Raw genomic sequence first — 26,537 nt, forward strand, 5'->3', positions numbered from 1 at the left:
AAAATGTAATAGAAAGAATATAGGCTAGTGCAAAGCTTTATGGGCACTGACCTAAATTCTATATGCTTCTCCAGTATATTAAACAGCATAGGGGCCTGCTGTCTTACAGTTTTTCTTCATTGCTTTGATGCGTTTATAGAAACAGAGAGTCCGAATATAAAATGAAACAATATTTTCTGCAGTGTGTTTATAGCTCCACATCCTGTCAGTCTTTGGGCCATAGTTGTGTCCATACTTACATTTGCATATATACTCTGCATATATGCTTCCATTTTTATACCAACTTTGTGTGTGTGTCCCTTCACGTGACGTGTGCCTTTATATTCATTATGGGGTCTTACGTTTTATATGAGCTCACACTCCAGAGGCAGATTCCTGTTCATTGGTAACAAAATTGAGATCGTGATCGAAAGACTCTCCTGTGAACTCTGCACTCAGATCGCCACTTGTGTTAGATATTTGCAAACCATGCTTTCTGTGCGATAGCTCTGTAAGACAGCAGTGTGAAAACAATCGCAAATCATGCATTTGGAATTGTGATCACTGCATCACCATCAGCACATTTTGCAGAAGTGCGTCAAATCAATGAGGCAGAGCGCCCTCTGCTGGCTACGCAATTTAAGCATGTGAACATCAGAGAGTTTGTTCAGATTTGCCCATGCGCAGTTAATGGACACGGTCAACGGGTCCAGCGCGTGCAGGATATGTAGTGCGGGTGGAGACTGGACTCATTTACAGTGAAACAGACAAGAGAGCACTCTGCAGTCCGAGCTGAAGGAGTGGAAGCTTGAAAGAAGCGTCATGGCTGCAAGGTGTGTTTTTATTTTTGATCAAAAACTAATCTGAAAATGAATTTCATCCCTGTAGACAAGTTCAGTTTGGCTTGTTGCAGTTTATAACTATCTTTTATGACTACTACAACAACAACAACAACAACAACAACAACAACAACAACAGCAGATATTTGTTTCTTAATGCTAGACAATTAAATTAGGTCAGAGTAAATATGTTCTTTTATTTCCACAGGGCTATTTGTTGGAATTTGTTTAAAACAAAGTGTCAAATGTGTGATGTACAGGTTCTGTGGAGTCCTTGCCCTTCTTACTGTGTTCCTCAGTGGACTGAATGCATCAAGGTACAGTAGCCAATAAGAACATTTCTCATGAGTTATGCTGTTTATTGAGTTTCTCAGTATTTGTTTCAGCTTTCTGTATTTCTCCTGCCTGACTTTGTGTAACAGGCCAGCTGTAAACCAGGAACTATCCAATCTTTTCAATGAGCTGTGGAGGTTGGATGTGAATCGCATGACGCCTGTGACAGACTACACAATCTCTGTTCAGGTATGGAGCATATTCTTATTAACACAACACTTAGCTGCTGTTTTTTTACAATGATTCGTTGTGTTTGAACTGTCCAGGGTAGAGCCGGTTTCGTAAACCAGGGCAGCAATGTTGTACAAGATCACGCCTCTCAGCCTCTGTTCTCCAACGTTAACGAGAACAAACTGAAGAACATAACCACTGTCTCCCGTAAGTGTCTCTGTAACAGACCGAAATTGTTACTCCCTTTCTAATCCTAAAAATCCAGCTCATTTGCAGACTTCACTGTGATAAATGGGACTTCTGTTCCTGCAGGGTTCATGAAACTCCTGGACAACTATGAGCGATCCACAGGCATGTCAGAACGAGTCACAACAGAGGAGCTGACAGAGACTAATCTCTTCTTGGATGCCGTCTTAGAGACAGATGTCATGAAGGTACATTAGACATGTTACAACCAGTTGCATCCAACAAGCCAACAGTTTGGTAACTATTGCATAACATGCTATTGCATGTTGTTTTCCCACATTTTGTGATTTTGAGACTGCAGCTGAACTCCAGAGGGAGTGGTGTCTCTTCCTCACTGCAGCACTGAACACATTACTCCGGAATGTTAGAGAGAGGAAAAACATCTGTGTGCAGCTGTGGAAAAGTGTGAAAGGTCTCCCAAATCAGTGAGGGGAAAAATGTGGGCATGCCTTACTTGTTGTTTTTGAAAGACATGCGTGTTTGTTAGATGGACCTGATGGCTGTAGTTGACTTTAGGACTAGAGTCTTCTCCAGAGGACAACTATTTTTGTCAAATACACAATCATACGAAGTACAGTTAAATACATAGTTACCATCTCTTTTGACTGTGTATAGCCCAGGTGTAATAAAAAATACTACAATGTACAAAGTGTAATCTTTAAAAAAAAATATATATATATACATATATATATATATGTACATAAATATATATATATATGTACATATATATATATATATATATATATACAAACCATAAATAGGAACCTTTTAAAGAGGACATTTAAGGAAAAAAACAAGATAATGAAAAATACTGAAGTAAAATAACAATTGTCATATAAAGTAGCTTTTAAAATGTTAGCGCTGTAGATACTGTACAAGAGCAGTATTTTACCTAAATATATTTTCAATATACTCTGAAGTATTTCCTCAGTGAGTGTCAATAAATGTTTATTTCTCATACGTGGAATAGCTTTTTCAAAAAATACTAAAGCTTAATACATTCTTAAAACATTGTTCTGATACTTTTATAGCAGTACAATGCATCTGGTGTAATTAAAATAGTCTGAGTTTTTTTTTTTTTTTTTACCTGTCATTAAAAAATATAAAGTTAAAAAGTGTATTATAGGGTTCAACAATAATTGTATTTACGATGCATCTGAATAGAAGTTATGTCTTTGCCTGTGCAGGCAATAGAGCTTTAGCCTATGTCATGATTGTGATTTGTCCACAGCGGGCTCATAAGTACCTGGTGAGCAAAGGACAGTCCAGCTCCAACCTGGGGCTCTTTAAGAGTCAGCTGCATTTGATCTGGTTCAAGCTCTACCACAGACAGCGAAACACAGGGTGGGTGCCCAAGCATCAGCAGATGATCATGTCTAGTGTTAAACTCATCATTTAATCACTTTGTGTACAGAAAGCAATAGAGATTTACTACTCGTGTGTACAAAGTTGTGTTTGTGTTTTGAAGCAATATATATATATATATATATTTTTTTTTTAATGTTGTATCTCAACTAAAACATTCACCAGCCTGGACTCCAGTGGATTCGAGCATGTGTTTGTCGGAGAGACTAAATCTCGAACAGAAATCATCGGTTTCCATAACTGGATCCAGTTCTACCTGCAAGAAAAAAGCACGCACTTGGACTACAAAGGATACAAGGCCAGAGAACGTGACATAGTAAGTATATATGCATTTCTTTCCGCAGCAACATAACTTGTTGTCTCTGTCTTTATTTCTTTTTCATTTGATGTATTTGACGATTTAAAAAAGAACAACATATAACACTGCACACAGTCACAGAGGATAAAAATGCAATCAATTCCGAAGGCTTATTTTTTATTGTGGCCTTTGATTTTTTTTTTGTTCTGCTTAGTTAACGTTTATGTGTGTCTGTCCGCAGCCCGATCAAGACGACCATGTTCTGAACCTCCAGTTCAGCTGGCACGGCACAGTGAAGCCCGTTGGCAGCGCCTTCATCGGGACCAGCCCGGAGTTTGAGATGGCGCTCTTCACCATCATCTTCCTCATGAACACAGAGAGGAGCACCACAGTGCTGGTCAACATCGACCAGTGTCAGATGGAGCTGGTGGTCATCAGACACGGACACTCCCTCGGGACTGCGTATCCCAAGCTGCTCAGCAGCAACAACCGACACGTTAGGCAGTACTCACACTGATGTGGAGGATCTTCTGATACCAAGTGATACTCAGGTCCTTATAATGTCCATACCTAAGAATCTGACACACAAATGTACTGGGGTTTGGTTTAAACGCAACAGAACTACTTAGTGTAGTGCAGGACATAGATGTGTACGTAGATTGTACGTTTTATCAAGACCTTTGTAAACTTGATTCATTTGTCATAAAAAGCTATTTCAATAAAAGTGATTAATGCTTTTTAAAGTCAATTATTGTAGTGTTTATGAAATGTCCTCAGCAAATAAAATGACTTCCATTTACCTTTTGTAATACATTGTAATCAGTGATGTATTGAATCAAGTTGTGACTATGTGGAAGAAATACTTATAATTTAAATCCTTTTCTTTAGTAAAAGTGGCAATAACATAATTAAGTACTCCCTTATGTTATATTATTGTCCATAATTGGCCCTAAAACGCTCTCAGGTATCAACAAAAGTATTAATTGTGAGGAATGATGAAGTATTAAATTATTGATGTATTATATGTATTATGAACATATAAGCGGTATATTAATGCTGTAGCTGGTCTATATAGTATATAATATATATATATTAGGGCTGTCAATCGATTAAAAAATGTAATCTAATTAACTGCATACTCTGTGATTAATTAATCGAAATTAATCGCATACATAATTAACGGTGCCTGAACTGATACTTTTTAAGAAAGTAAAAAAAGAAAAGAAAAAAAAAAGGGTACTAAACAACAGCAGAAGTTTCAGCAGTGGATATCGCCATACTGGATAAATCAAACCAAAGTGAGAACATATTTCTCGTTTTATTTAATTTAATTTTAATGTTTTTGTATTTTGTAATTGGGCGAACTGGCCCTTTATCTGGCCATTTTCAGCACTTAAAAGAATACATTCACACAAAATTACAATACACAGGTAAAAAAAAAAACAGTACTTAAAAAACACAATACATGTAACCTAAATGTAGCACTTCTGTTTGTGCGATGAGTTTATACTGATCTTCACATAAAAAAAAATTACGAAAAACGGAACATTTCTTTTGGTTCCGTCCGCACGGACGTTTTACAGTGCAACACACGAGAGGAACGCGTGTTGGAGCGACTTCCGACGCCGTGTGTCAACACTGACAATATGAGCAGAGTTTTATGTGTTTACTGTTGAACATTAGAAATAACCATGGAAGTACTTGGAGGAGAGTTTTGTGACATGACTCCTCAGGAGCTGGCAGCTCCTGTCAACACTGTAGCGGTGAGTTTAGAGGAAATAAAAACTGAAAGTTTCACACCACGAGTACAGGGAAGCTAACATGGTGGCTAGCAGCACAGAGAAACATAACAAACAGCTTTAGTTTCATCGTGGAGTGCTATATATGAATCTAAACTACAGACACTGTGTCAGTCGAGTGTCACATTTATTTACATTTTGTCGGGGGAACTGTCAGGTTGCAGCTTGAAAACATTTTGACAACTCATTGCTGTTGCAGAATAAAAGGTGGTTCATGTTTATTGTTCTCACTGCTACAGAGTCCAATAAAACCTGATATTTTTTTATTTCTTTTTTCCAGGAAAAATGGAAACTGTTACCAGCCTTCCTGAAGGTAACATAACACTTGTATTAATCCACCTGCTGTGTATCCCAAACATTTAACTGAACTTTATCCTGCATCTAGTCTATATACTCTATCACGATAGGTGTAATTTTATAGTAATGATTTATATTGCCCTGTTGTAAAACAATGATATTAAAGATCTGTTCTTTAATTTAGGGCTGGGCGATATTGCTAAAATCTTCTATCCCAATATAGTAGGCCTGCACGATATTGGAAAAAACATACATAGCGATTTTTTTCCCCCTGCGATATATATTGCGATATGAAAAAAAGACACATTTTTACAAGAGGACATAAATAGCCCTATTTAGAAATACTAAATCATTCTCAACTACTGCGGTGATTTTGTAGGGGAGTGCATCTACAAAGAAAATAAAAAGGAAAAAGTAAATTTTCTTATGTGAACCAGTCTTTGTTGAACTTTAATGCTTTACAAAAACCAAAGCAAGTAAGCGCTGCGATTACTCTTCTGAAGTGATTTTGGAGAGGGAAATTAGGAAGAAATACACTGGTTGACTGACATGACACCATTGTATTCATATAATATCAATCCAGGCTAAAGTGAATATTAATAATGCATGCATGTTGCTTCCTCTAAATGTCAGGTTGTGGTCGACTAGCGGGGCCTGCTTTAGTTGTTTGATCAATTGATTAAAATTGATCATGATTGTTGGTTTGCTGTGCATGCAGAGCCTGCATGTCACACTCTTGCAACAAACTGTGTATCCAAGAGCACTTAAATCAGTGTAAATTACGTTAAATCAGAAACAGACTGCTGTTGTAGATTAGTGTTACGTTTTCAGCGTCGCAGCTCCGAACCATAACATTAATTGGGACAGACGCCTTGTTTCTTTAGGCTAACTATGTTAGCTTTAGCCTGGCTAGTAGCAGCTTTCTGCGGTGAAAAATGGCCGGGATACGTCGTGATTACGTTGCATTAATCAGATGATTTAGTTTGTCTTTGCAGCGAACATAAAACACTGACTACTGTAGCTTCACTACATGGAAAAGCATGTGCATCACTGTGTCAGCGGCAGCTGCCGCTTACCGTACTTCTCTACACACGGGAGAGCCTCACTTCCCATAACACCCCCGCGTCGACTGACGTTACGTCACATGACCACCTGTCTTAAAGGGGAAGGGTCGGCCGGTCACAATCATGGAAAAGGAGAACGGTGAAAGTTTACTTTTTTATCAAGCAGCAAAGAAGTTGTAGCGTCAACATCGCAACGTCCTGCGATGTGACTATCGCGCATGCGCACATCGCGATGTAGACGATGAAACAAAATATCGTGCAGCCCTACAATATAGGTAATTTCATAGCTCGATAACGATATATATCACAATATAGCATGTTTTCTGGTAATTTAATAAATAAGTAGTCTATATGGAACAACCACATGATAAAGCCAATTTTTATATACTCCTGTGTGAATGAAATACTTGACAGATGAAAGTACTGAGTGTTTTCTCATTTAATTAAGAACTTTAGTGTAAAATGAACATAATGTGCACGGCTCAGAACCTAAAGCGTCATCCAAATGATGTAAATATTGCCGTTACGCAGTCCTGCTGCTGGTTTTTCGACATCCTAATAGAAACGATATAAAAAAATGTACATGAGAGACATTTTTATATTGTTTTGACGACATAAATGGTCATATCGCCCAGCCCTACTTTAAAGGGGCGCTATGCAGTTATCGCTTTTTGCTCGCAGGTTTCTCTATAGAGCTCCCCCTACAGCTTCGGAATATATATTTGGCAGCTCCTATGTTTACTTGTGTCTGACTCCTTGCTCGGTCAGTCTTCCGTTTCCTCTTTCTCTGTTCCTCCGACAATGCTTTTCTAGCTTTCTGCTTCTTTTTTGCCGGCTCAGCCGTGACGATAGTGTGAAAAACTCCATCGCTACCTTGTTAGCCGGTTCCTGAATGGGCGTATGTGTGTAGTGCCGTGAAGCAATTTGTTGCATCGTGAGACCTGATATCACGCGATACTTCCTGACGCAGAAGTTGCAAGGGTGGTTTTTCAGCTCACAGGTGCTAGGGGGGAGCGAGACGACCACCATTCAACTCGAAAAAAGTCATATAACCATTCAATGACTTCAAAGCTGTTCAGTTAAGGTGAATTAAGCTAAAAAAAACCCACTGCATAGTTCCCCTTTAATCTAATGAATTAAAGGCTTCACGATAATGCAAAAATCACTCTAGAATCTGCTCATTGATTTGTAACCTTGAATACAATAGCCTTATACACCCCGGAACTATTAAAGGGATAGATACTAAGGTAAACGATATGCAAGCATGTGAGTACTGACGTTGGGTCTGGATATATGTTGATACTTTTCAGCAACAATTGCAATAATTTGCAATTAAAACATTTTTATTTCCTTTTTTTTTATCTGGTCACAAAAATTCTTCTGTTGATCGACTTATTGTTTCAGCACTACATACATCACAAACTGTATTTTATTCTTTAGTTTCCCTGTCATTTTTGACCATTTTTTCAATGTGTTTTCAAGGTGAAAGGATTGGTGAAGCAGCACATCGACTCCTTCAACTATTTTATCAATGTGGAGGTAAAACACGCTCCTAACATAAGTGTGTGTTAAAGTCATTAAAGCTGCGTCTTTATGTAAATATGTCTGTTGTTTTCCAGATTAAGAAAATAATGAAAGCAAACGAGAAGATCACAAGTGATGCTGATCCAATGTGGTACCTCAAGTATGTCACATCAACTGTCATCATTGGCATTAAACAATAGTAATCTAACTCTGATGTATGCTACATATCTGTTGTCTAATGACATACATGAAGCAGCTTCTATATTTTGAGTAGAGATGCACCGATAGACCGGCCGGTGACCGGAATTGGCCGGTTTTCACGTGTCCGCGCTATTCTTGCACATGTAGGGAACCTCGTGAATTAACCTGCAACATGTCAGCTGTTTGGAAATTCTTCAGCGTGTGTGCAGAAGATAACAAGTTTGCAATATGCACCACTGCAAGGAAAAAGTAGGGCGTGGAGGGACGACACCAAAAACCAAAATCACATTTTTTTAGTTGGATATTGGATGTGAAAAGAAGGAAATGGTTCTAACATTGCACTTTAGATGTGCGTGAATTTCTCACACCAGGAGTAATTTATACAGTTCTATTTTATAGTGATCCATTATCTCTTCAAAAAATGTTCTATTAAAGAAAAGATAGAAAATAAATATTTGTGTGTGCTGTAAAGTGGTTAGAAAAAATGAAATTGGTATCGGCTAAAATCCGTATCGGCTGGCCTAACGCGATGGAAATCGGAATCGGCCTAGAAAATTGTAATCGGTGCATCTCTAATTTTGAGTTGAAAATATTTTCATGTTTTCCTTTCAGATACCTCAATATCTACGTTGGCATGCCTGATGTTGAAGAAAGCTTCAACGTAACCAGACCAGTGTCTCCTCATGAGGTTAGCTCAGTTTGTTGTGTAATATTAAAGAATATATTATGAACCATTGTTGGCAGTAACGTTTGTGGAGCTGTAGCTCAACATATTTTGTAGTAGAGACAATTTGTCAGTTGACACAAAATTAATCGCCAACAATTTTCATAAATGAGGAATCAAAAATTCCAAATACTTTCTGGTTGCAGCTTTTCAAATGTGAGATTTTTTTATATGATTATTAATTGTTTTGGACAGTTGATCAGACAAAAAAAGCAATGTGACGACATCTCTCTGGTTTTACAGTACAATGCAACATTTTCACTATTTGACATTTCATGGATTAGTTTATTACTTAAAATAAACTGATAAATCAATCATTTCAATAAATCATTAGTTGTAGCCCTAATAGGGATATTGGCTAATCATTTGTCAAAATATACTCAGCAAAAAAAGAAACGTCCTGTCACTTTCAACTGCTGTTATATTTTAAGCAAACTTAACATATGCAAATATTTGCATGAACATGCAAATATTCAAAGATTTAACAACTAAGACATAAACTGAACAATTTTCACAGACATGTGACTAACGTGTCCCTGAACAAAAGGAGGGTCAAAATCAAAAGTAGCCCTCAGTATCTGGTGTGGCCACCAGCTGCATTATGCTGCAGTGCATCTCCTCATGTACTGCACCAGACTGGCCAGTTCTTGCGGTTGTTGTTGCCATCCTGTACCTGTCCCGCAGGTGTGATATTCGGATGTACCGATCCTATGCAGGTGATGTTACACGTGGTCTGCCACTGTGAGGACGATCAGCTGTGCTTCCTGGCTCCCTGTAGCGCTGTCTTAGGCGTCTCACAGAAGTGACATTGCAATATATCGCCCTGGCCACATCTGCTGTCCTCATGCCTCCTTGCACCATGCCGTTCACGCAGATTAGCAGGGACCCCGGGCGTCTTTCTTTTGGGGGTTTTCAGAGTCAGTAGAAAGGTCTCTTTACTTTCCTAATTTTCTTATAACTGTGACCATAATTGCCTACCGCCTGCAAGCTGTTATTGTCTTTTCGACCGGTCAACAGGTGCATGTTCATTAATTGTTTATGGTTCATTGAAAAAGCATGGAAAACATTGTTTAAACTCTTTACAATGAAGATCTCTAAAGTTATTTTGATTTTTTTTTACAAAAGTATCTTTAAAATACAGTGTCCTGAAAAAGGGACGTTTCTTTTCTTGCTGAGTTTACATCAAACTATAATGACATCAAATGTCATGAACATTTATTTCACTCATCGTTCCTGTTTGCTTCCACAGTGTCGTCTCAGAGACATGACATACTCAGCGCCCATCACAGTGGACATCGAGTACACTCGTGGCAGTCAGAGAATCATCCGCAATGCACTGCCCATCGGAAGGTATCATAGTTTGTCTTTATGTGTCCCACAGTGTCACATCCTGCACACAGTCTCGATCAAGGAACATGCTGCTGTACTTTCACTTATCTTAACTCGACTACCTGTTTAGTTTTTTCAGAGAGCCTTGGTGATGAAAGTCAAACTGTTAGTTCACATTTTTATGGGTTTTTCCATTAAGGCAACAAAGCCTCCATATACATTATCATACGATTATATATTATTATTATTCACATTCTCTTGTTGTTAATGTATTTAACTCTGCTTTTCTCAGGATGCCAATCATGCTGCGAAGCTCAAACTGTGTTCTCACAGGAAAGACGCCCATGGAGGTTTCTAAACTCAATGAATGTCCTCTGGATCCAGGTGCACAAAGGATGACGCAGAACGAGAGCAATAATACAGTCTAATTATTATCAATTAATTTCACTTATTTTGTTAGTTTATTGAACAGGGGCCATGCAAGAGTTGGTTGAGCCAGAGTTAGCTATATAGATGATTTGCATCTGCTGTCCCTGGGCAGGAAAATATAACAAGCAATACAAACAATTAAAAGCAAAACAGTTGATTGATATCTTATATTTCTTCACAGGGGGTTATTTCATTGTAAAAGGTCAGGAGAAAGTCATTCTGATCCAAGAGCAGCTGTCCAAGAATCGAATCATTGTGGAGCAGGACAGGAAGGGAGCAGTCGGAGCCTCAGTTACCAGGTACAGTAACAACATCTCCACTAACCATGTAGTCAGTGACAGATTCAAGGAATGAAGAAATAGTTTTTTCAGTGATCTGATTGGTCAGTGGTTGAGGTTAACCTGTAGCCATGCAGCGTAGGTCACCATGGTGATCCTCCCCGCTCCCGGGAAAAGCGCTGGGCTTTGAAGCCCATTTGACATAGTGGCCAAACCGTGGAATTACAACTTCCGGGTCCGTCACCATGGGCCCCAAAAAGACTTTTCCCCATTGACTTACATAGTGAAAGAGACGTCTGTAAATCAGTGGATACATTCTTAGTTAGCGGTGGGCTAAACTGGAAGTTAGCCGGCTTGGCTGGGGTAAGTCTATAGTGTGCCTGCTCTATCGGGGTGATCTTATGCAAGTCAAACTTTTTTGGCTTAAAAAAACTGAGCAACTTTCATAGCAGCTTTGTGGTACAGGCCCCTGGAGCGACTTAAATGCCTTGTGGCATAGTGTGTATGTTTGAGGTCTGACAAACTTGTTGATTGCATTTCTTCCTCAGTAAAAATTTTGCAAAGCCAATTTTATTTTTTAGCATTTTGCAATCTGCATTGTTTACATCCATGTCTGTAGATAAGTGGAACAGTGTGAAGCCGCTCACTTTCTTTGTCAAACCTTCTGTTGCTTCATCTGCTCTGATTAGTCTTTTGTCTTTAATCCCAGCTCCACTCATGAGAAGAAAAGCAGAACTAATATGATTGTCAAACAAGGCAGATTCTACCTGAAGCACAACACGCTGTCAGAGGATGCCCCAATTGCCATCATATTCAAGGTAAAAGAGTTGTTGATGGTTATAATGACACAGCTAAGGGATACTAAGCATCCAATAGGGGGTGCTACGAGACAGCTAGATGATTTTAGATGAAGTTATTTTTCTCTCTGATGTTGTTGCCTCAGAGGCTGAAGCAAAAGCTTCTGTTTCCAAAGTAACTTTATCTAATTAGATAACTTTATATTTTTCACTCTGTTTTGACTACAGCCTCCTGAATTGTCTGTAATAGATGATTTCACACAACATAAATAATACATGTATTCAGTGAGAGGTTTTGATGCAGGTAAGTGTGTAGTTAGAAGTCAGTAGTTGCGGTAACTCTTGATCATTTTCATTTTGTTCTCAATGAAAATGTCAGTTAGCCAGCTGGCATCATTAACTTCTTTTCCCTCTGAGGACAAATCTATCCAAACATGTCATCTTGTGAGCGTCGAGTGTTTGGAGCTGAAGTCATAATCCACAGGACACAGTTTGCATGCTCGCTCTATTTGCTTTGCACTTGTATATTCAGGGTGACTTCTTCCCCGTCCCTCTCCGTGTTTGGCTGCAGAAACAACCTCAGATCCAGTGTGGGACAGACGGATCAGTCCCCACAGCTTCACATTTCCATAAGCAAATGTCAGACCATCTTAGGACTCCCAGTTCACCTCTCCCTCCCTGTACGCACACTTCTCCTCCTTACGCTTCCAGTTACTAGTTGCAGAATATCTACTGTGTGTGCATTTCACCTCACTGATAAAGACTTTAGTTGGTTACATCAATCTAGTATTGGAAATTCATTAATATTATTCACACCATACATTCTTTGCTGGTCATTTACACAGGGTATGGGTGTAGAGAGTGACCAGGAGATAGTGCAGATGATCGGTACAGAGGAGCACGTCATGGCCAGCTTCGCCCCGAGCCTGGAGGAATGTCAGAAGGCCCAGATCTTCACACAGACTCAGGTACCTCAGTGTCCATGTGTGCCAGAGCTGGATGATATGGTTGAAATTATTATTACAAAATTATAGTAATACTCGGCTGATTTTACACATACAAGTCTGTTTGCTACTCACAGAGTATCCTACTAAGCCTCAGGAGGTGCTTAAATTGTCTTTTTATCTGGATTTACAAATATTGTGTATATATTGGAGTCAGTGATGTACATTTTAAAAGAAATAATACATAAATAAGTAATTACATAGACGTTATAGACAAAAAAGAAACTGACAAGAAAACACAAGTACAAAAATTAAAAGTGCATGATTAAAAAAAATAAACTTAGTGAGTAGAACCAGTACCCAGTGGCATAAAACCACTTAGGCTAAAGGCCCGGACACACAGAGCCAATAATCAGCCGTTGGACAGTCTGACTGATCAGCCCAACTGCCTTTTCTGCCGACGTTTGGCCGTCGGCTCTGTGTGTCTGGGCCTTAAGGTTTCCCTTCCATTTTCATCTATGGATGTCTTAGAAAAAAATTAGTTGCATAAAAACACCATTTCCTTAGGATGTTGTAAGGGAAAACCCTTTGATCTCTAAATGTTTCCGTTAGCTACTTATGTATTCCCTTATGCGATGTTAAAAGGTCCTTAGTAACCATTTTCCTCAGAGTGAAGCAATGAGGATTTACTTTCCTCACAGAGCTGTTCGTTCCCTCTGCTCCCCCATTTAATATCGCTCTGCGCTCGTTTTCACCCACTATGACACACAAATCGCTCACCGCTCGCTCCAAAAAAAGAAAAAAGCTGCTTGCTCTCCGCTTACATGCTAGGCGGAAAAAAGAAGGACATAAACTATTCAGTTTTGTATAATTGAATGACTATTCGAAGATTCGAAAATCATGACCCATCCGTAACACATACCAGTCTCTTAAAAGTAAAATAACTTGTGGAACATAAGACAATGGCGGAACTTATGGTGATTGAAGAGGAGTAGAGTATAGATTTAACCGTCAGTCTGCCTTTAAAATCTCTACTAAACTAGGAGGAACCATGCCTTGCCAGCTGACCTGCTGAATTGATTGCCTTGAGTTGTTTTTGCCTGTGGGACGTTCCAGTTGGTTGTAGGAGATGTCTCTTTCACCACACTAAGACTAGCGTAATTGCCTTGTTAACTCATCGTAAAACACACTAGCTGCATTGCATTGGTGCATTGGGAAGATGGTACGTATTTTTATCATGCTCCTTCATTCTTGGTTGCTTGACTCTTTGGAAATCAATAAATTCGGATAAGACAGAAACAAAATAAACCCCCCCCAAACCCGTCTTAGTGAGTCTTTCCATTGTTCCAACAATCACCAACTCTGGTTTGGTCGAAATAAACCCTTTTTTATTCACAGAGTACGTGAAAAAATGCTAGCTCTACATGCTGTTTTTCCCGGCTCCTACTCGTTCTTCGGAAGCAGACCATTAGCAAAATAAAATGACAAAAATCGCCCCCCCCAAAAAAACAATCACCGACGTACTCAGCCAGTCGCGCCGATATAGCCGATATATTCGCCCAATCGCTAAGCACTTGATGGCAAGGAGACAAACTAAGAGGCTTTATGTAAAACTCCTAAATGAACCCCTAAACTTAGGGAAATATTTTGCACAAGGGCCAAACTTAAGTTTGAAACGTAAGGTAGTTTATGCAACAGGGCACAGAACGTAAAGGTTTCCCTTGATAATATTCAGTTCACTACACAATCAAAAACACATTAAACAAATGAAGAGGGAGCTTTTAAAGTCTGAGAAAATAACCCTGATGGTATCAAGGTTTTCTCAGCCTAAACTTGAACTTTTAACAGAGCCTCTGTGATACTAAATGTGTGTGTGGAGTTTGAGGGGCGTGGGCATTTACCAGACAGGGACGGTCTCGTTAAAGTGCCCATATTATGAAAAAAATCACCTTTTCTGGGATTTGGGGTGTTATTTTGTGTCTCTGGTGCTTCCACACGCATACAAACTCGGAAAAAGTCTCTGGGTGAGCTGGTCAGAATTGACAGGGCTTTTTACGTCACTAGCCGAAACGAGGTGGCTAACCGTAGCATGCTAGCTCGTTCTGAATGGCAAAACACTGCTACAACACACACTAGTTCACCATAATCTACAAAAGAACTACTTACATGTCCCTATTCTGCAGGTATTCCACGCAAAGTTGGAAGTGTGCCCTCGTTTAGAAGAAGTCTCCCGGCTAATCCTGCCTTGTACTACTGAAGTTGTAGAAACAAACAGCTAGCTAGCTGATGTGATCCTACCTAGCTACTGTGCATGTGTGACTGCCAACAAAGATGTTACAGCTGTGAGAGGTCTCACTCTGTAGCTAAAACAGAGAGCTCAACACACAGGGTGAAAAGAGGAGCTGCAGCAATGTAAACCTATTCTGGTACAACCTCCCCAAAATTATGAACCTGAAAAGGAGCATAATATGGCCACTTTAATAGATGCAATTTGTTGCTTTTGGAAAAAAGTAGGATCCAGAATTGTTTTTAACTTGCCCCATGCAGGTACTAAGCATCAAGGTATCTTGGCCTCTGCTGCATTGATATAGACCTGTTTAAATCTCTCTTTAACAAAAAAGAAGTACAGATGACAAGATTGATACCCCTTTCATATCTGTACGGTAAATATAAACTTACAGACAATTTTGAGTTACTGCATGCTCAGAATAATTATTTTGGAATCAATAATTTGAAGAATGATAACAAATAATTGACAACCCCTGGAAGTCAATAAACAATGATATTGAATTATCAGCCAGCCCTAATATGCCCATTGACTCTGTCTGAAGAGCAGGATGTTGTTGTTCAGACACAGAAACAAGCGGCTCCTGTCTTTTGACAGAAGGTATTTTCTTTGTCACTCTGTGATCAGACGAATAAGGTTTTGTCTTACCACCCACTCAAGTAATGCTTTGGGTGGTTTATTCAGGAGGCCTGCGTGTTTTCTTTGACATCTACAGATGAATGCAATCGGCCAATTTGTTTTTCATAAAGATTATGTTGTTAGAGGAACCACTGATGCATTGATGAGGCCATATTTGCTTCCTAGCAACCGGTCTGCACAGCTCTCATGTTTCTCTGTCTGCCAGCCTCCATGATGTCTTTTCATGGTATTCATTGGTCATTGTACTGTGCACAATGAGGCCTAAATCTATATAATTAAAGGCAGATAAGGCTTAAGAAACATTGTTATCAGATTACGATAAGTAATCTGCCTAAACCAAATTTGACTGTCATCTCTTTTTTTTCAGTGATATATACTTAGAAATCAGATATGATGAAGCATGATTTCATCAAATAATATATATTTTTTTATTTCTCTGAATTGGACATAACTTGTTTTATACACACTACACAGTATGGTGTGTGTGTGTGTGTGTATGTATGTGTATATATATATATATATATAATGCATTGTGGAGAGCAGGGTGGGTGGTCTTGCAAAAAGTCTTCAGCCTCATTAACCTTTGACCTTTTCTATAGTTCAGTAGAGGGCTCCAGAGAGTGTGTGTGTGTGTGTGAGAGAGAGAGTGAGATTCACTTGACCTCCCACAAGTCTGATACATGTGTTTTATGTGCTCTTTCAAATTTCCACAGATGCTAATCATTTTACAATAACATTAGCTGCAAACTCACTAAATGCAGTTTAAATCATCACATTGCTAACAGAACTATTAACTAACTAGTCAGAGCTGGGTTTTGAACCTCGATACCTTTTTGAATACCCAATTAAAGGACAATTCCGGTCGATTTCAATGCGTAGCTCTGTTTGTAAATTTGGAGCGCTGTCAGTAGCAAGAAAAACTAAAACAATTGGTGCTGCCTCTTGCTAGCGTTAGCACCCAACAGGCTTAAACAGGGCAAGTTTTAAACGTGTTTTTAGCCTCTAAACATGCTCGAAATGTCATTACAAGTGCCTACCCATGTGCAGTGATTCCTTCCGAGGGAACACAGCAAATTTGACTGGAATATTGGATCGTATGAGTTAGACAATCGACTATTGTGGACTTGACTGGAAAACAGGAAATAAACAGAGGTATGTGCACTGGCTGGATTAACACAACTTTTATGCCTTTCTGTCACATCTACTGCAGTCAGATTCACTGTGTTCCCTCGGAAGGAATCACTGCACATGGGTAGGCACTTGTAATGACGTTTCGAGCATGTTTTATAGGCTTACAACACGTTTAAAACTTGCCCTGTTTAAGCCTGTTGGGTGCTAACGCTAACAGGGGGACAACACGGTGTAGGCAGCACTGATTGTTTTCACTCCAAATTTCCAAACAACAGAGCTACGGGTTGAAATTGACCGGAATTCTCCTTTAAGTATCAAAAGTTGCGGGGCGTCGATGGAAAACTGTGACCATGTTATTGACAACGTCCCCGGTTTGACTCCGGTGGAGAAACTTTGTTGCATGTCCTCCCCCTCTCTCTCCCCATATATGTCTACTGTCTGGAGTAAAAAAAAACAACGTCATACAGTACAGAAGGTTTCCATCAAAATCAAATCATGTTCACTTTTTCTTCCTTTGATCCAACATTTCCTGAGCTTAATCTAATATTAGATCATATTTTACAACGCAAAGTTGTTTATTCAACACAGATGCATCGACTTGTTGCATATTTTGTTAAATAAAAAAGGGTTTAAAACTAGGGCTGTCGATTACTGAAGTTACGATACTTGCGTTACTGCTTCATTGCTTCCTGAGATCTCAAACTACAGAGCGGCCCAAGACCCAAATCACAGAACGCACGTGCATTAATCGCGCCTCAAAAAAATTAGTTACAAATCATTTTTATATTCCTCAATCTAAGGAATCAAAAAAGTATATTGTTATCTTATGCATTTTGAAATCGGGTATCACATCTGCTCCAATATCTATACATTTTCAGACACACTCAGCTATCCTGCTCCTTGACCTGTGCTGTATCTGCTGCTCTGTGTTTCAGGCTCTGAGGTACCTCGGGAATAAAGTGCGGAGACAGCGCATGTGGGGAGGCCCCAAGAAGACCAAGATGGAGGAGGCCAGAGAGCTTTTGGCATCTCTTATCCTCACACATGTCCCGGTATGTTAACCAACCAAAAAGAATCATGCATTATACTTAGTATATTCCACAAAGTATAGTCATTATTTATTTTGTCTGTAGGTCAAAGAGTTTAACTTTCGGGCTAAGTGTATCTACCTGGCTGTGATGGTTCGGAGGGTGATCCTAGCTCAAGGGGACAACAGGGTGGACGATAGAGATTACTATGGCAACAAACGTCTGGAGTTGGCTGGACAGGTAAGCCTCTGTGCACCATGTGGTCTCATTTACTGCTTGAATTACGCCATATTTAATCCCCCATTCAGTCTTATTATACTTTCACATTACATGACAAAAACATGCTGCTCTATTAAGTTCACTTTATTTGTTAATTTGTCAACTGATCAACAGGAAATTGTAAATGAGCCAGAGTTCAGTTCTGGCATTAAAAGGCACCCTGTTGAACTGGGTGTTTATAACTGAAAGGTGTTTTCTACCTTTTCTTTACTCATAGGGCCACTCAAACAAAACAGGCTTGATGTTTATAATAATACATGTATAGAAAAGAACAAATAATGCTTGCATGCTTTAATGTGAATGGATCGCAGCACTGGACCAGAGGACAGCGGCGACTCCAGCCCTGATCTCTCACCTGCATCTTTGTTCCTGCCTCCTTATTTTAATAAGACTCATTATTTTCCCTCAGCTTTGTTTTCGCTGTTTTGTTTTCGCCCCCTCCCCCTGTATTTCAGCCTGGCTTTGTCAGGAGAAAGATATGCCGTGGCACCAAAATCCAGAGGCTGTGGAAGCATGGGGATTTTTCAGCACCGTGACAATAGAATTGCTGCCTTGACTGGAGCGATTGAGCTAATCCGCAGGCCCGGCTCTGATAATGTAATTACTGCTGTCTTAAGGCCTTTAATTTCAACCCCCCCCAACCTGCTCTGTATAAGGAGCAGGAGATGGGAGAGGGTAGGGGGGGGTGCAGAGCCCTCTTTCAATAGGGGGCTTACACACTAACAACGCCAGCAATCTCCTCACTCTCCAATTATGGTTCCCTGACATTTAACTAATTGGCCTGGCTGCGCAACGGAAGCTTAATTTCTTTATTAATTTTAAGCAGCGCTGCCTGTTTGTTTTGATGTATGCTAATGCACCGGGGGGGGGGGGGGGAGAGAATTGTGAGAGAGGTTGCCTCCTGTAGGCCTGGCGGAGGAGGACAGGGACCTGGGATGGATGCCAGGTCAGGCTTATCAGTGAGCTGGCACACCTGGTTATTAAATCTGACTGTAAATGCACCTCAGCGCTGATTAGAGACAGGAACAGATGTGGGGTGCCAGTAGATCTGAGAGTCAGACTAAATGTCAAAAATGTTATGACTGATGATGTCTCTCTGTCCTGTCTAGCTCCTGTCTCTGCTGTTTGAAGATCTGTTTAAGAAGTTCAACTCTGAACTAAAGAAAATCGCTGACCAGATCATCCCCAAACAGAGAGCTGCTCAGTTTGATGTGGTGAAGCACATGCGGCAGGATCAGATCACCAACGGCATGGTCAATGCCATATCCACGGTGAGTGTGGGAAAGCCGGAGACCATAACTATAAAGAAATAATTAAATAGAAAGAAATGACCTCATCCCCAGAGGGACTTGGTTTAAAACCTAATGCCAACAAACATCTGGCCTGCTGAAGTATCTTTGAGCAACAAACAGAGTCCCTGTCAGCTCCGTCTATATGGACAGTGTTGGGCACTCAGACTACTTTTTTTGCAAGTGATATATATTGTATTTATCCGTATCCCATGGTCTTCTACAGAAGTAAACTTTTGGAATAAGAAGTAAGCTTTTGGAATAGCGAAGTAGGTGTACATTAAGTATAGTTTTCACAAAAAAGAAAAATATTGTTCATACTTCAGATTTACGTAATAAACAAAACTTTTCCATTTGAACATGGGTTAACTTGAAATTACTTTCATGAGCTACTTTTAGTTCAAGAATAAAGTTGTAACTTTAGTAGCAAGTAGAGTAAGTAAATAGGCAGGGTAATAAAGAAAAGCAACTTTTCTGTTCACAGGGCAACTGGTCTCTGAAGAGATTTAAGATGGACCGTCAGGGTGTCACCCAGGTCCTGTCTCGTCTCTCCTTTATTTCGGCTCTTGGCATGATGACCAGGATCTCCTCCCAGTTTGAGAAGACCAGGAAAGTCAGCGGGCCGCGCTCCCTTCAGCCGTCCCAGTGGGGCATGCTGTGTCCGTCTGACACCCCTGAGGGAGAGGTGAGTGATCTGCAGCAGCCACACCTGAGCTGTTCCTGCTGGTTATACTAACACAGTTCTCCATGTTGAATATCTAAAAGATGCTGAAATCAGAGTTAAAAGTACTGTATGCATGGAGCAAAACCCCATGCCCTTAAGCATGTGTGTGCAAAGTTATTTCTTAATTCTATAAGTGTCATATGTATGTTGTGATGATAATTGCTGTTCAAAATGTGAGTGCGCAAGCAACAGCATATTTTAGGAATTGGGCTGCAACTAATGATGACTTCCATTATTCATTACACTATTTATTTCTTGTGTACACATGTGGCACACCTGTGCATTCGCTAAATTTACCCACCTGCTAGCAAATACAGGTTGCATTACATTTTCTTTTTTGATCAACACCATATTTAATGTGTAAAGCACTGCTTAGTCAGTACCCTGGTTCTAGACTACACCCAGAAAGAAAGGGATGGAAGAAAGGAAGGAAATAAAGAATATGAGTGTGAGCTTGGAAAGCAAATATACTGCTTTGAAATTTCAGTTTATTGGCCTTTATTAAAGGCTGTTGGACCTTCAAGGTTGAGAAGATTTTTAGTTTTTCCCTCCTGTAACACTTAATGACTACGAGCTACCATTACAAAGAGCAACAGGGAGGGAAGTTATTGACAGGTAGGCCCATACAGACCTGAAATTAGCCACATGCTCTTTAAAAAATGTCATTGGATGTTAAATATTGTTGTAGATTGATTTGGTGTGGTTGTCACAAAGGCCCGTTGTGCAGTATTCTTGTGTCGTGCTTAAAAACACATGTGTACCGAGTCGACCGTTCTCTGGGATATTTTTTCATGCTAATTGAATGTGACCAGTTTTATCGCAAACCGCTAATTAGCTTATAACGCTAGTCGTCGGTGCAAGGGTAAAGTAAAAAGAAATCACTATTTCTATACCACTAACAAGGCTCAAAATAGCACCACACTTCCACGGTAGCATAATGAGGGTCCCTACATGTAAACCAACGCATTGAGAACTTTGTAAGTGTACAGACAGTTTATTAAAAAGATAGTTTAGAAAGACAGTACCGTTCACATATACATGCGGGCGCCTTCTTGGGAAAACAGTCACGATCAGTCGAACGACGTGTAACTTACAAAGTTCTCAATGCGTTGGTTTACATGTAGGGACCCTCATTATGCTACCGTGGAAGTGTGGTGCTATTTTGAGCCTTGTTAGTGGTATAGAAATAGCGATTTCTTTTTACTTTACCCATGCCCCGACGATTAGCGTTATAAGCTAATTAGCGGTTTGCGATAAAACTGGTCACATTCGATTAGCATGAAAACATATCCCAGAGAACGGTCGACTCGGTACACATGTGTTTTTAACCCCTAGGTTCATTTTGCACCGGATTTGGTGTAATTACAAACATAACCTTCTATATAATATAATATATGTACGTGGTTTATATTATTGTTTTTGGTTTGTAGGCTTGTGGTCTGGTGAAGAACTTGGCTCTGATGACCCACATCACCACCGACATGGAGGACGGTCCGATCATCAAACTGGCCTTCAATCTGGGAGTAGAAGACGTCAACCTGCTGTGTGGAGAGGAGCTCTCCTACCCAAGCGTCTTCCTCGTCTTCCTCAATGGTAAAACCCCTCCGCACCGTCGCAGCCTTATAAATAAATAAACACAAAGAGAATTAACAGTGGATTCTGTTGCTTTAGATCACTTGAAAAGAAAGTTTAATCCTCCCTGTTTTTAATGCATTGCTTATGAACATGAGAAAATATTCTGTTTAGTTTACAGAAAGCAATTTTGTATTTTGCAGGGAGGCTGATAAGTCATTAATTTCATGGCAGCAGTGGATATTATTCTTCAGTCAGAACTTGGCCTCTTAATTACTGTATATGTTTGTCTCTCCACTGATAACTGTCAAATTATATTAGCTGTCATACCATTTAATTAGTTGGTAGCAGCAGGTGTCAAAGCCCTTCAGAGTGTGTTCACTGCAAATGTGCCCTCACACAGAGGCAGAGCACAGTGTCTCCTCTGTTCTCCAGTCATTTGTCTGTCAGACTTGATATGAACAAACCCCTGCAGGCAGCCTGGGTGCTGCTTTCCCCAGTCTTGGAGGTTCAGAGTACACTACTGTATACGCATGCTGTTTCTCTTTTTATTTCCATTTAAAGTTTGTGGATGTGAGTTTTTGTCTCCGAATTTAACCCAAATGTATAATGGTACTCACTGTTTATTACTCCCATCTTATCTTTAATTATCTGCTGCAACTTTTAGACTCATTATGGATCTTTCTTTAGACAAGTGCTGAAACAAGTACTCGATTGGTCAATCGACAGAAATTGCAATTTTGATCGTCAATCATTTGAATTAGTTTTCAAGGAAATATGCCAAACGTGTCCGTGTTCCAGTAGTGCTGGGCTGCACTTAACTGTGCACACACAATACATAATAACCAACAACTGTCTATTTTTAACAAGGCAATACACCATGGTACAAAAAAAACAATTTGTGACACAAACGATTTGTAAGGCTAATAATGTACATTTACAAAATGATACTGCCGAACAGGCATGTTTTTATATTCTATATACTCCTGACAGTATAATAAGTATAATAAATACAAGTTTTTCCTCATATCGCCCAGCACTATGTTCCAGCTTCTTAAATGTCATAATTTGCTGCTTTTCTTTTTCTTATACAATAGCAAACACAATATCTTTGCATTTTAGACTTGGTCAGACAAAACAAGTAATTTGAAGATGTCACATTGGACTCTGGGAAATTCTGATATTTTATAGACAAAATGATTAGACAGATGAATTAATTATAAAAAAAAATCATTAGTTGCAACCTTACTTTAGACACAAACTGAGAAACACATGCTGGAAACGAATACATCTGACAATTATTAAACAAAGAAGTTGGCATCAGTTTGTTTACTCTCAAAGACTACTGGCTGCAGATTATGACATCCAGAAACCTAGGCAAATTAATTACTGGAAATTAGTGATGACATTGTTAACTACAGAGTCAAAGAGTGTGCCTAGCTAAACACATCAATCTTATCACCCAACTCCTGGTAAGAAAGCAAATGTAATTCCCAAAATGTTCCTTTAATCAAAGCTCAATCATTTTAAAGACTGTTACCTGGGTACAGGACTGACTCACTTCCAGGTTGCAGGACAAAATATATCTTCATGTCCAAGACTGATAACAGTATATACACTGAAAGGTGATAGTGGGTGGCAGCACTGGAGTGTTTCTGTGGTTATGTAAATATGTCAAATATGTGCATGTCAACAGGTAACATTCTCGGTGTGATTCGAGATCATCCCAAACTGGTCAGCACCTTCAGACTGATGCGCAGGGCGGGTTTCATCAACGAGTTTGTGTCCATCTCCACCAACTTGACCGACCGCTGCGTCTACATCTCTTCTGATGGAGGACGTCTCTGCAGGTGGAGTAGTTTAAACCTGGACTTCAACACAAGGCATACAAAAAGCATGACAAATAAATGCTATAGGACACATTTTGTGATCAAAAACTAGTACAACTCTCTAGTACAGCTAGGTCTTTGTATGACACGTTATTAAAATGTTCTAATACTGGAAATTTGAGTTCTTTGCTGAAATGGTAAACTTCAAGAACCTTTCATATTTTTTCTTCCCTGTGTGGTGAGGTTTTATTACAAAGACTGTAGAAAATTCTCTCATTAGTAGTTTGACAGTGTTCTGCTTTGGTCTGTGTTGTTCTCCATCAGGCCGTACATCATAGTTAAGAGGGGACAGCCGATGGTGAAAAACAAACACATGGAAGATCTGTCACAGGGCTACAGGTGAGGTTGGGAGTCCGGAGGAGTTTTTAGGAGCATATTTGTTTGCAGATAATTATAAAAGGGTCAATTGTTTTTTTTTTTTAAATAACTTAAACACACTTTCTTGACCCAGAACCTTTGAAGACTTTCTGCACGAGGGCCTGGTGGAGTACCTGGATGTCAATGAGGAGAATGACTGTCACATCGCTCTTTATGAACACATGATTAGCAAGTGAGTGGCACGTGACTCACCTGACACACTTAGAAAATAGGAAACGGTTCTCCTGATTTTTTTTTTTAATTATTGTTTCTCTTTTATTTCTTTTTTTATTTCTGTAGAGACACAACACACTTGGAGATCGAGCCCTTCACTCTGCTTGGGGTGTGCGCTGGCCTCATTCCTTACCCCCACCACAACCAGTCACCCAGAAACACATACCAGTGCGCTATGGGCAAGCAGGCCATGGGTAAGACTCAGCTGAGCAGGTAGCTTCAGTCATCTGGCAGGTCATTAAACTGTAAATATCTCAAATCCTTTCTCAAACATCCTCCACACATCTGCAGTGTTTACTTCTGTGCATGCATACACACAAACACAGATACTGAAAGTAATTTAATCTTACATCAAGACTATTTTTAAGCCTCCTAAATCTGCTGATTTAGAGTTTTATTTGCACAAGTTAAAATTATACAAAAGGACATTAGAATAACAAACACTATAGATACAGGCAGCCTGCTGGTTCGTCTCCCCTAAAACTCTGCTCCTGCTCTACTTCTTGTCAGAATACATTTGTTTGTGTGATTGAGTGTTTTTTGTGTGTGTGTGTGTGTGTGTGTGTGTGTGTGTGTGTGTGTGTGTGTATATGTGTCTGTCTGTCTGTGTGTGTGTGTGTGTGTGTGTGCGCGCACATGGACATCAAACATGGGGCGCTTGCGTAGGTTCTCTTTTGTGCTGTGTGTGTGCGGAGGCCCTTTCCCTGCCAGTCACCCAGAGTGTCATTAGCAATTCATTGTGTCTGCTCTGGCTGTGCTCAGGGGGTCAGTGTGCTCAGCTGCGAAAGACCACAGAGTGCGCACCCACAGCTCCTTGGTAACCAAAACTTCCCCAAACTGCCCTGCTAACGTTCGTAAGAGCCGCAGTCACCCCCGCCCCACAGCTTTACCTCCATCCGTCCCTTCCTCCCCTCCCCCCATTATTACAAAAACACTGACTGGAACTATATTTGGCCCAATATCCTCTGCCTTGTCAGTTTTGTGTGATCAGTCCTATACATGTGCAAATCTGGTTGTGTGGCTCGGGCCTATTATCACAGACTCTGTGCTTGTAGCCTGATTGTGAAGTAATAGCATCTGACAAATGTCAAGGCTTCCAGGGAGGCCAGGCTTTATGCCATTACTCACCCCCGTTCTTCCACTCCACTGCTCTGAGGTGGTGCTAACCAGACCCAGCCCCAACCTACCCAACAGGAGCATTAAACACCTATAAGCCGCTAATAATTGATTTACAGACAGTTATAAACATTGTGTGCATTGACACTGGGACTTTAAAAAGAATGTTCCACATGCGTTAAACACTAACAAGAGAGTGAGTAGTCTCGCATTGCCAGACCTATCTGCACAGCGCTGTGCAGTAAGGTCTGGTAAACATAATTTGCTCTTATCACCGTGTGTACTTCGTCCACAGCAATCCCGCCAATCTGTCCCGAATTCTCTCAGTTAGATCGTAAATGCAGTAAACCTATTCTTTGTAAATCAGTCATTTCCTGAAAGAACCAAGCACGCCTGCCTTGTTGCACGATCCAAATTTTCTTTAAAAGTTGCCATTTTCAGCGTATGGCTTGCTAGCTCGAAGTTTGTTGTTGTTTCCCGTTTCGAAGGGATTTTGAGAACGGCAACACACAGAGAGCGGAAGGTGAGCAGCAAAGCCTGACATTGCGCCCGATGTCAGGCTTTATCCTGGAAATGTGCTTATGTTGATCCAGACTAAAGAGTGAGTTACAGAAGTAAATTATTTATGCAAGCATTCATCTATTTGTCATATCTCCTCTCTTCAGGTACTATTGGCTACAACCAGAGGAACCGTATTGACACTCTGATGTACTTGCTCGCGTACCCTCAGAAACCCATGGTCAAAACCAAAACCATCGAGCTGATTGACTTTGAGAAGCTGCCCGCTGGTCAGAACGCCACCGTGGCCGTGATGAGCTACAGTGGCTACGACATTGAGGACGCTCTGATCCTCAACAAAGCCTCGCTTGACAGAGGTGAGAGCTGTTTGTCTGAGTATGACAGGATTTTAGCATTTTGATCAACATTTTTAATTGGCTTTTACCTTAAGGCTTATATTACAACGTGTTTGCATCTCAACAACCTGTTCAGGTAGCTGAATCTCTGTGTTTCCTTGCAGGATTTGGCCGGTGCCTTGTCTATAAAAATGCCAAGTGCACGCTCCGGCGTTACACCAACCAGACCTTTGACAAGGTAATGGGGCCCATGCTGGATGCTGTCACACGAAAGCCCATCTGGAGGCACAGCATCCTGGATGCTGATGGCATCTGCTCCCCTGGTGAGTACCAGCAGGACTGGAAGAGTCCCAGCATACCTTGCTGCTCTTTACCAGACTACTGCTCCAATAAATGTGACTGACTGTGTCATTAATAATTTTGATTCAATGTTCAGTCTTTTACAGGTTGTCCAGTTACTTTGCTGGCATTGGCTAGTCATTGATGTTTCACTCAGTAAGCAGTGTAACTCAGTTTTTCAG

At 40.2% G+C, this 26,537-nt stretch overlaps 2 protein-coding genes across 4 annotated transcripts in view; both read left to right on the forward strand.

Moving 5' to 3' along the window:
* Nucleotides 1-672: 672 nt before the first annotated feature.
* Nucleotides 673-3,968, forward strand: endouc (endonuclease, polyU-specific C). Its single transcript, XM_078256734.1, has 8 exons — nucleotides 673-812; nucleotides 1,079-1,135; nucleotides 1,241-1,340; nucleotides 1,418-1,529; nucleotides 1,635-1,756; nucleotides 2,800-2,912; nucleotides 3,099-3,249; nucleotides 3,473-3,968. Exons 1-8 carry the CDS (start codon nucleotides 802-804, stop codon nucleotides 3,746-3,748), a joined length of 942 nt encoding a protein of 313 aa, XP_078112860.1. The 5' UTR covers nucleotides 673-801; the 3' UTR covers nucleotides 3,749-3,968.
* Nucleotides 3,969-4,802: 834 nt separating this feature from the next.
* The window catches only part of polr3b (polymerase (RNA) III (DNA directed) polypeptide B), a 31,960-nt gene continuing 10,225 nt past the window's right edge, over nucleotides 4,803-26,537 (forward strand). For all 3 annotated transcript variants that reach the window (XM_078256730.1, XM_078256731.1, XM_078256729.1), the window contains exons 1-21: nucleotides 4,803-4,994; nucleotides 5,311-5,343; nucleotides 7,874-7,930; nucleotides 8,011-8,075; nucleotides 8,729-8,804; nucleotides 10,090-10,190; nucleotides 10,462-10,553; nucleotides 10,780-10,897; nucleotides 11,586-11,694; nucleotides 12,519-12,641; nucleotides 17,610-17,726; nucleotides 17,808-17,942; nucleotides 19,091-19,252; nucleotides 19,755-19,955; nucleotides 21,425-21,587; nucleotides 23,263-23,416; nucleotides 23,720-23,794; nucleotides 23,907-24,005; nucleotides 24,113-24,240; nucleotides 25,828-26,037; nucleotides 26,181-26,339. In XM_078256730.1, coding sequence (XP_078112856.1) covers nucleotides 4,923-4,994; nucleotides 5,311-5,343; nucleotides 7,874-7,930; nucleotides 8,011-8,075; nucleotides 8,729-8,804; nucleotides 10,090-10,190; nucleotides 10,462-10,553; nucleotides 10,780-10,897; nucleotides 11,586-11,694; nucleotides 12,519-12,641; nucleotides 17,610-17,726; nucleotides 17,808-17,942; nucleotides 19,091-19,252; nucleotides 19,755-19,955; nucleotides 21,425-21,587; nucleotides 23,263-23,416; nucleotides 23,720-23,794; nucleotides 23,907-24,005; nucleotides 24,113-24,240; nucleotides 25,828-26,037; nucleotides 26,181-26,339 — 2,449 coding nt within the window. In that variant the 5' untranslated portion in view covers nucleotides 4,803-4,922. The remainder of the gene's footprint in view (nucleotides 4,995-5,310; nucleotides 5,344-7,873; nucleotides 7,931-8,010; nucleotides 8,076-8,728; nucleotides 8,805-10,089; nucleotides 10,191-10,461; nucleotides 10,554-10,779; nucleotides 10,898-11,585; nucleotides 11,695-12,518; nucleotides 12,642-17,609; nucleotides 17,727-17,807; nucleotides 17,943-19,090; nucleotides 19,253-19,754; nucleotides 19,956-21,424; nucleotides 21,588-23,262; nucleotides 23,417-23,719; nucleotides 23,795-23,906; nucleotides 24,006-24,112; nucleotides 24,241-25,827; nucleotides 26,038-26,180; nucleotides 26,340-26,537) is intronic.

This window comes from Sander vitreus, chromosome 8, assembly GCF_031162955.1.
Source record: "Sander vitreus isolate 19-12246 chromosome 8, sanVit1, whole genome shotgun sequence".
NCBI classification, from domain to species: domain Eukaryota; kingdom Metazoa; phylum Chordata; class Actinopteri; order Perciformes; family Percidae; genus Sander; species Sander vitreus.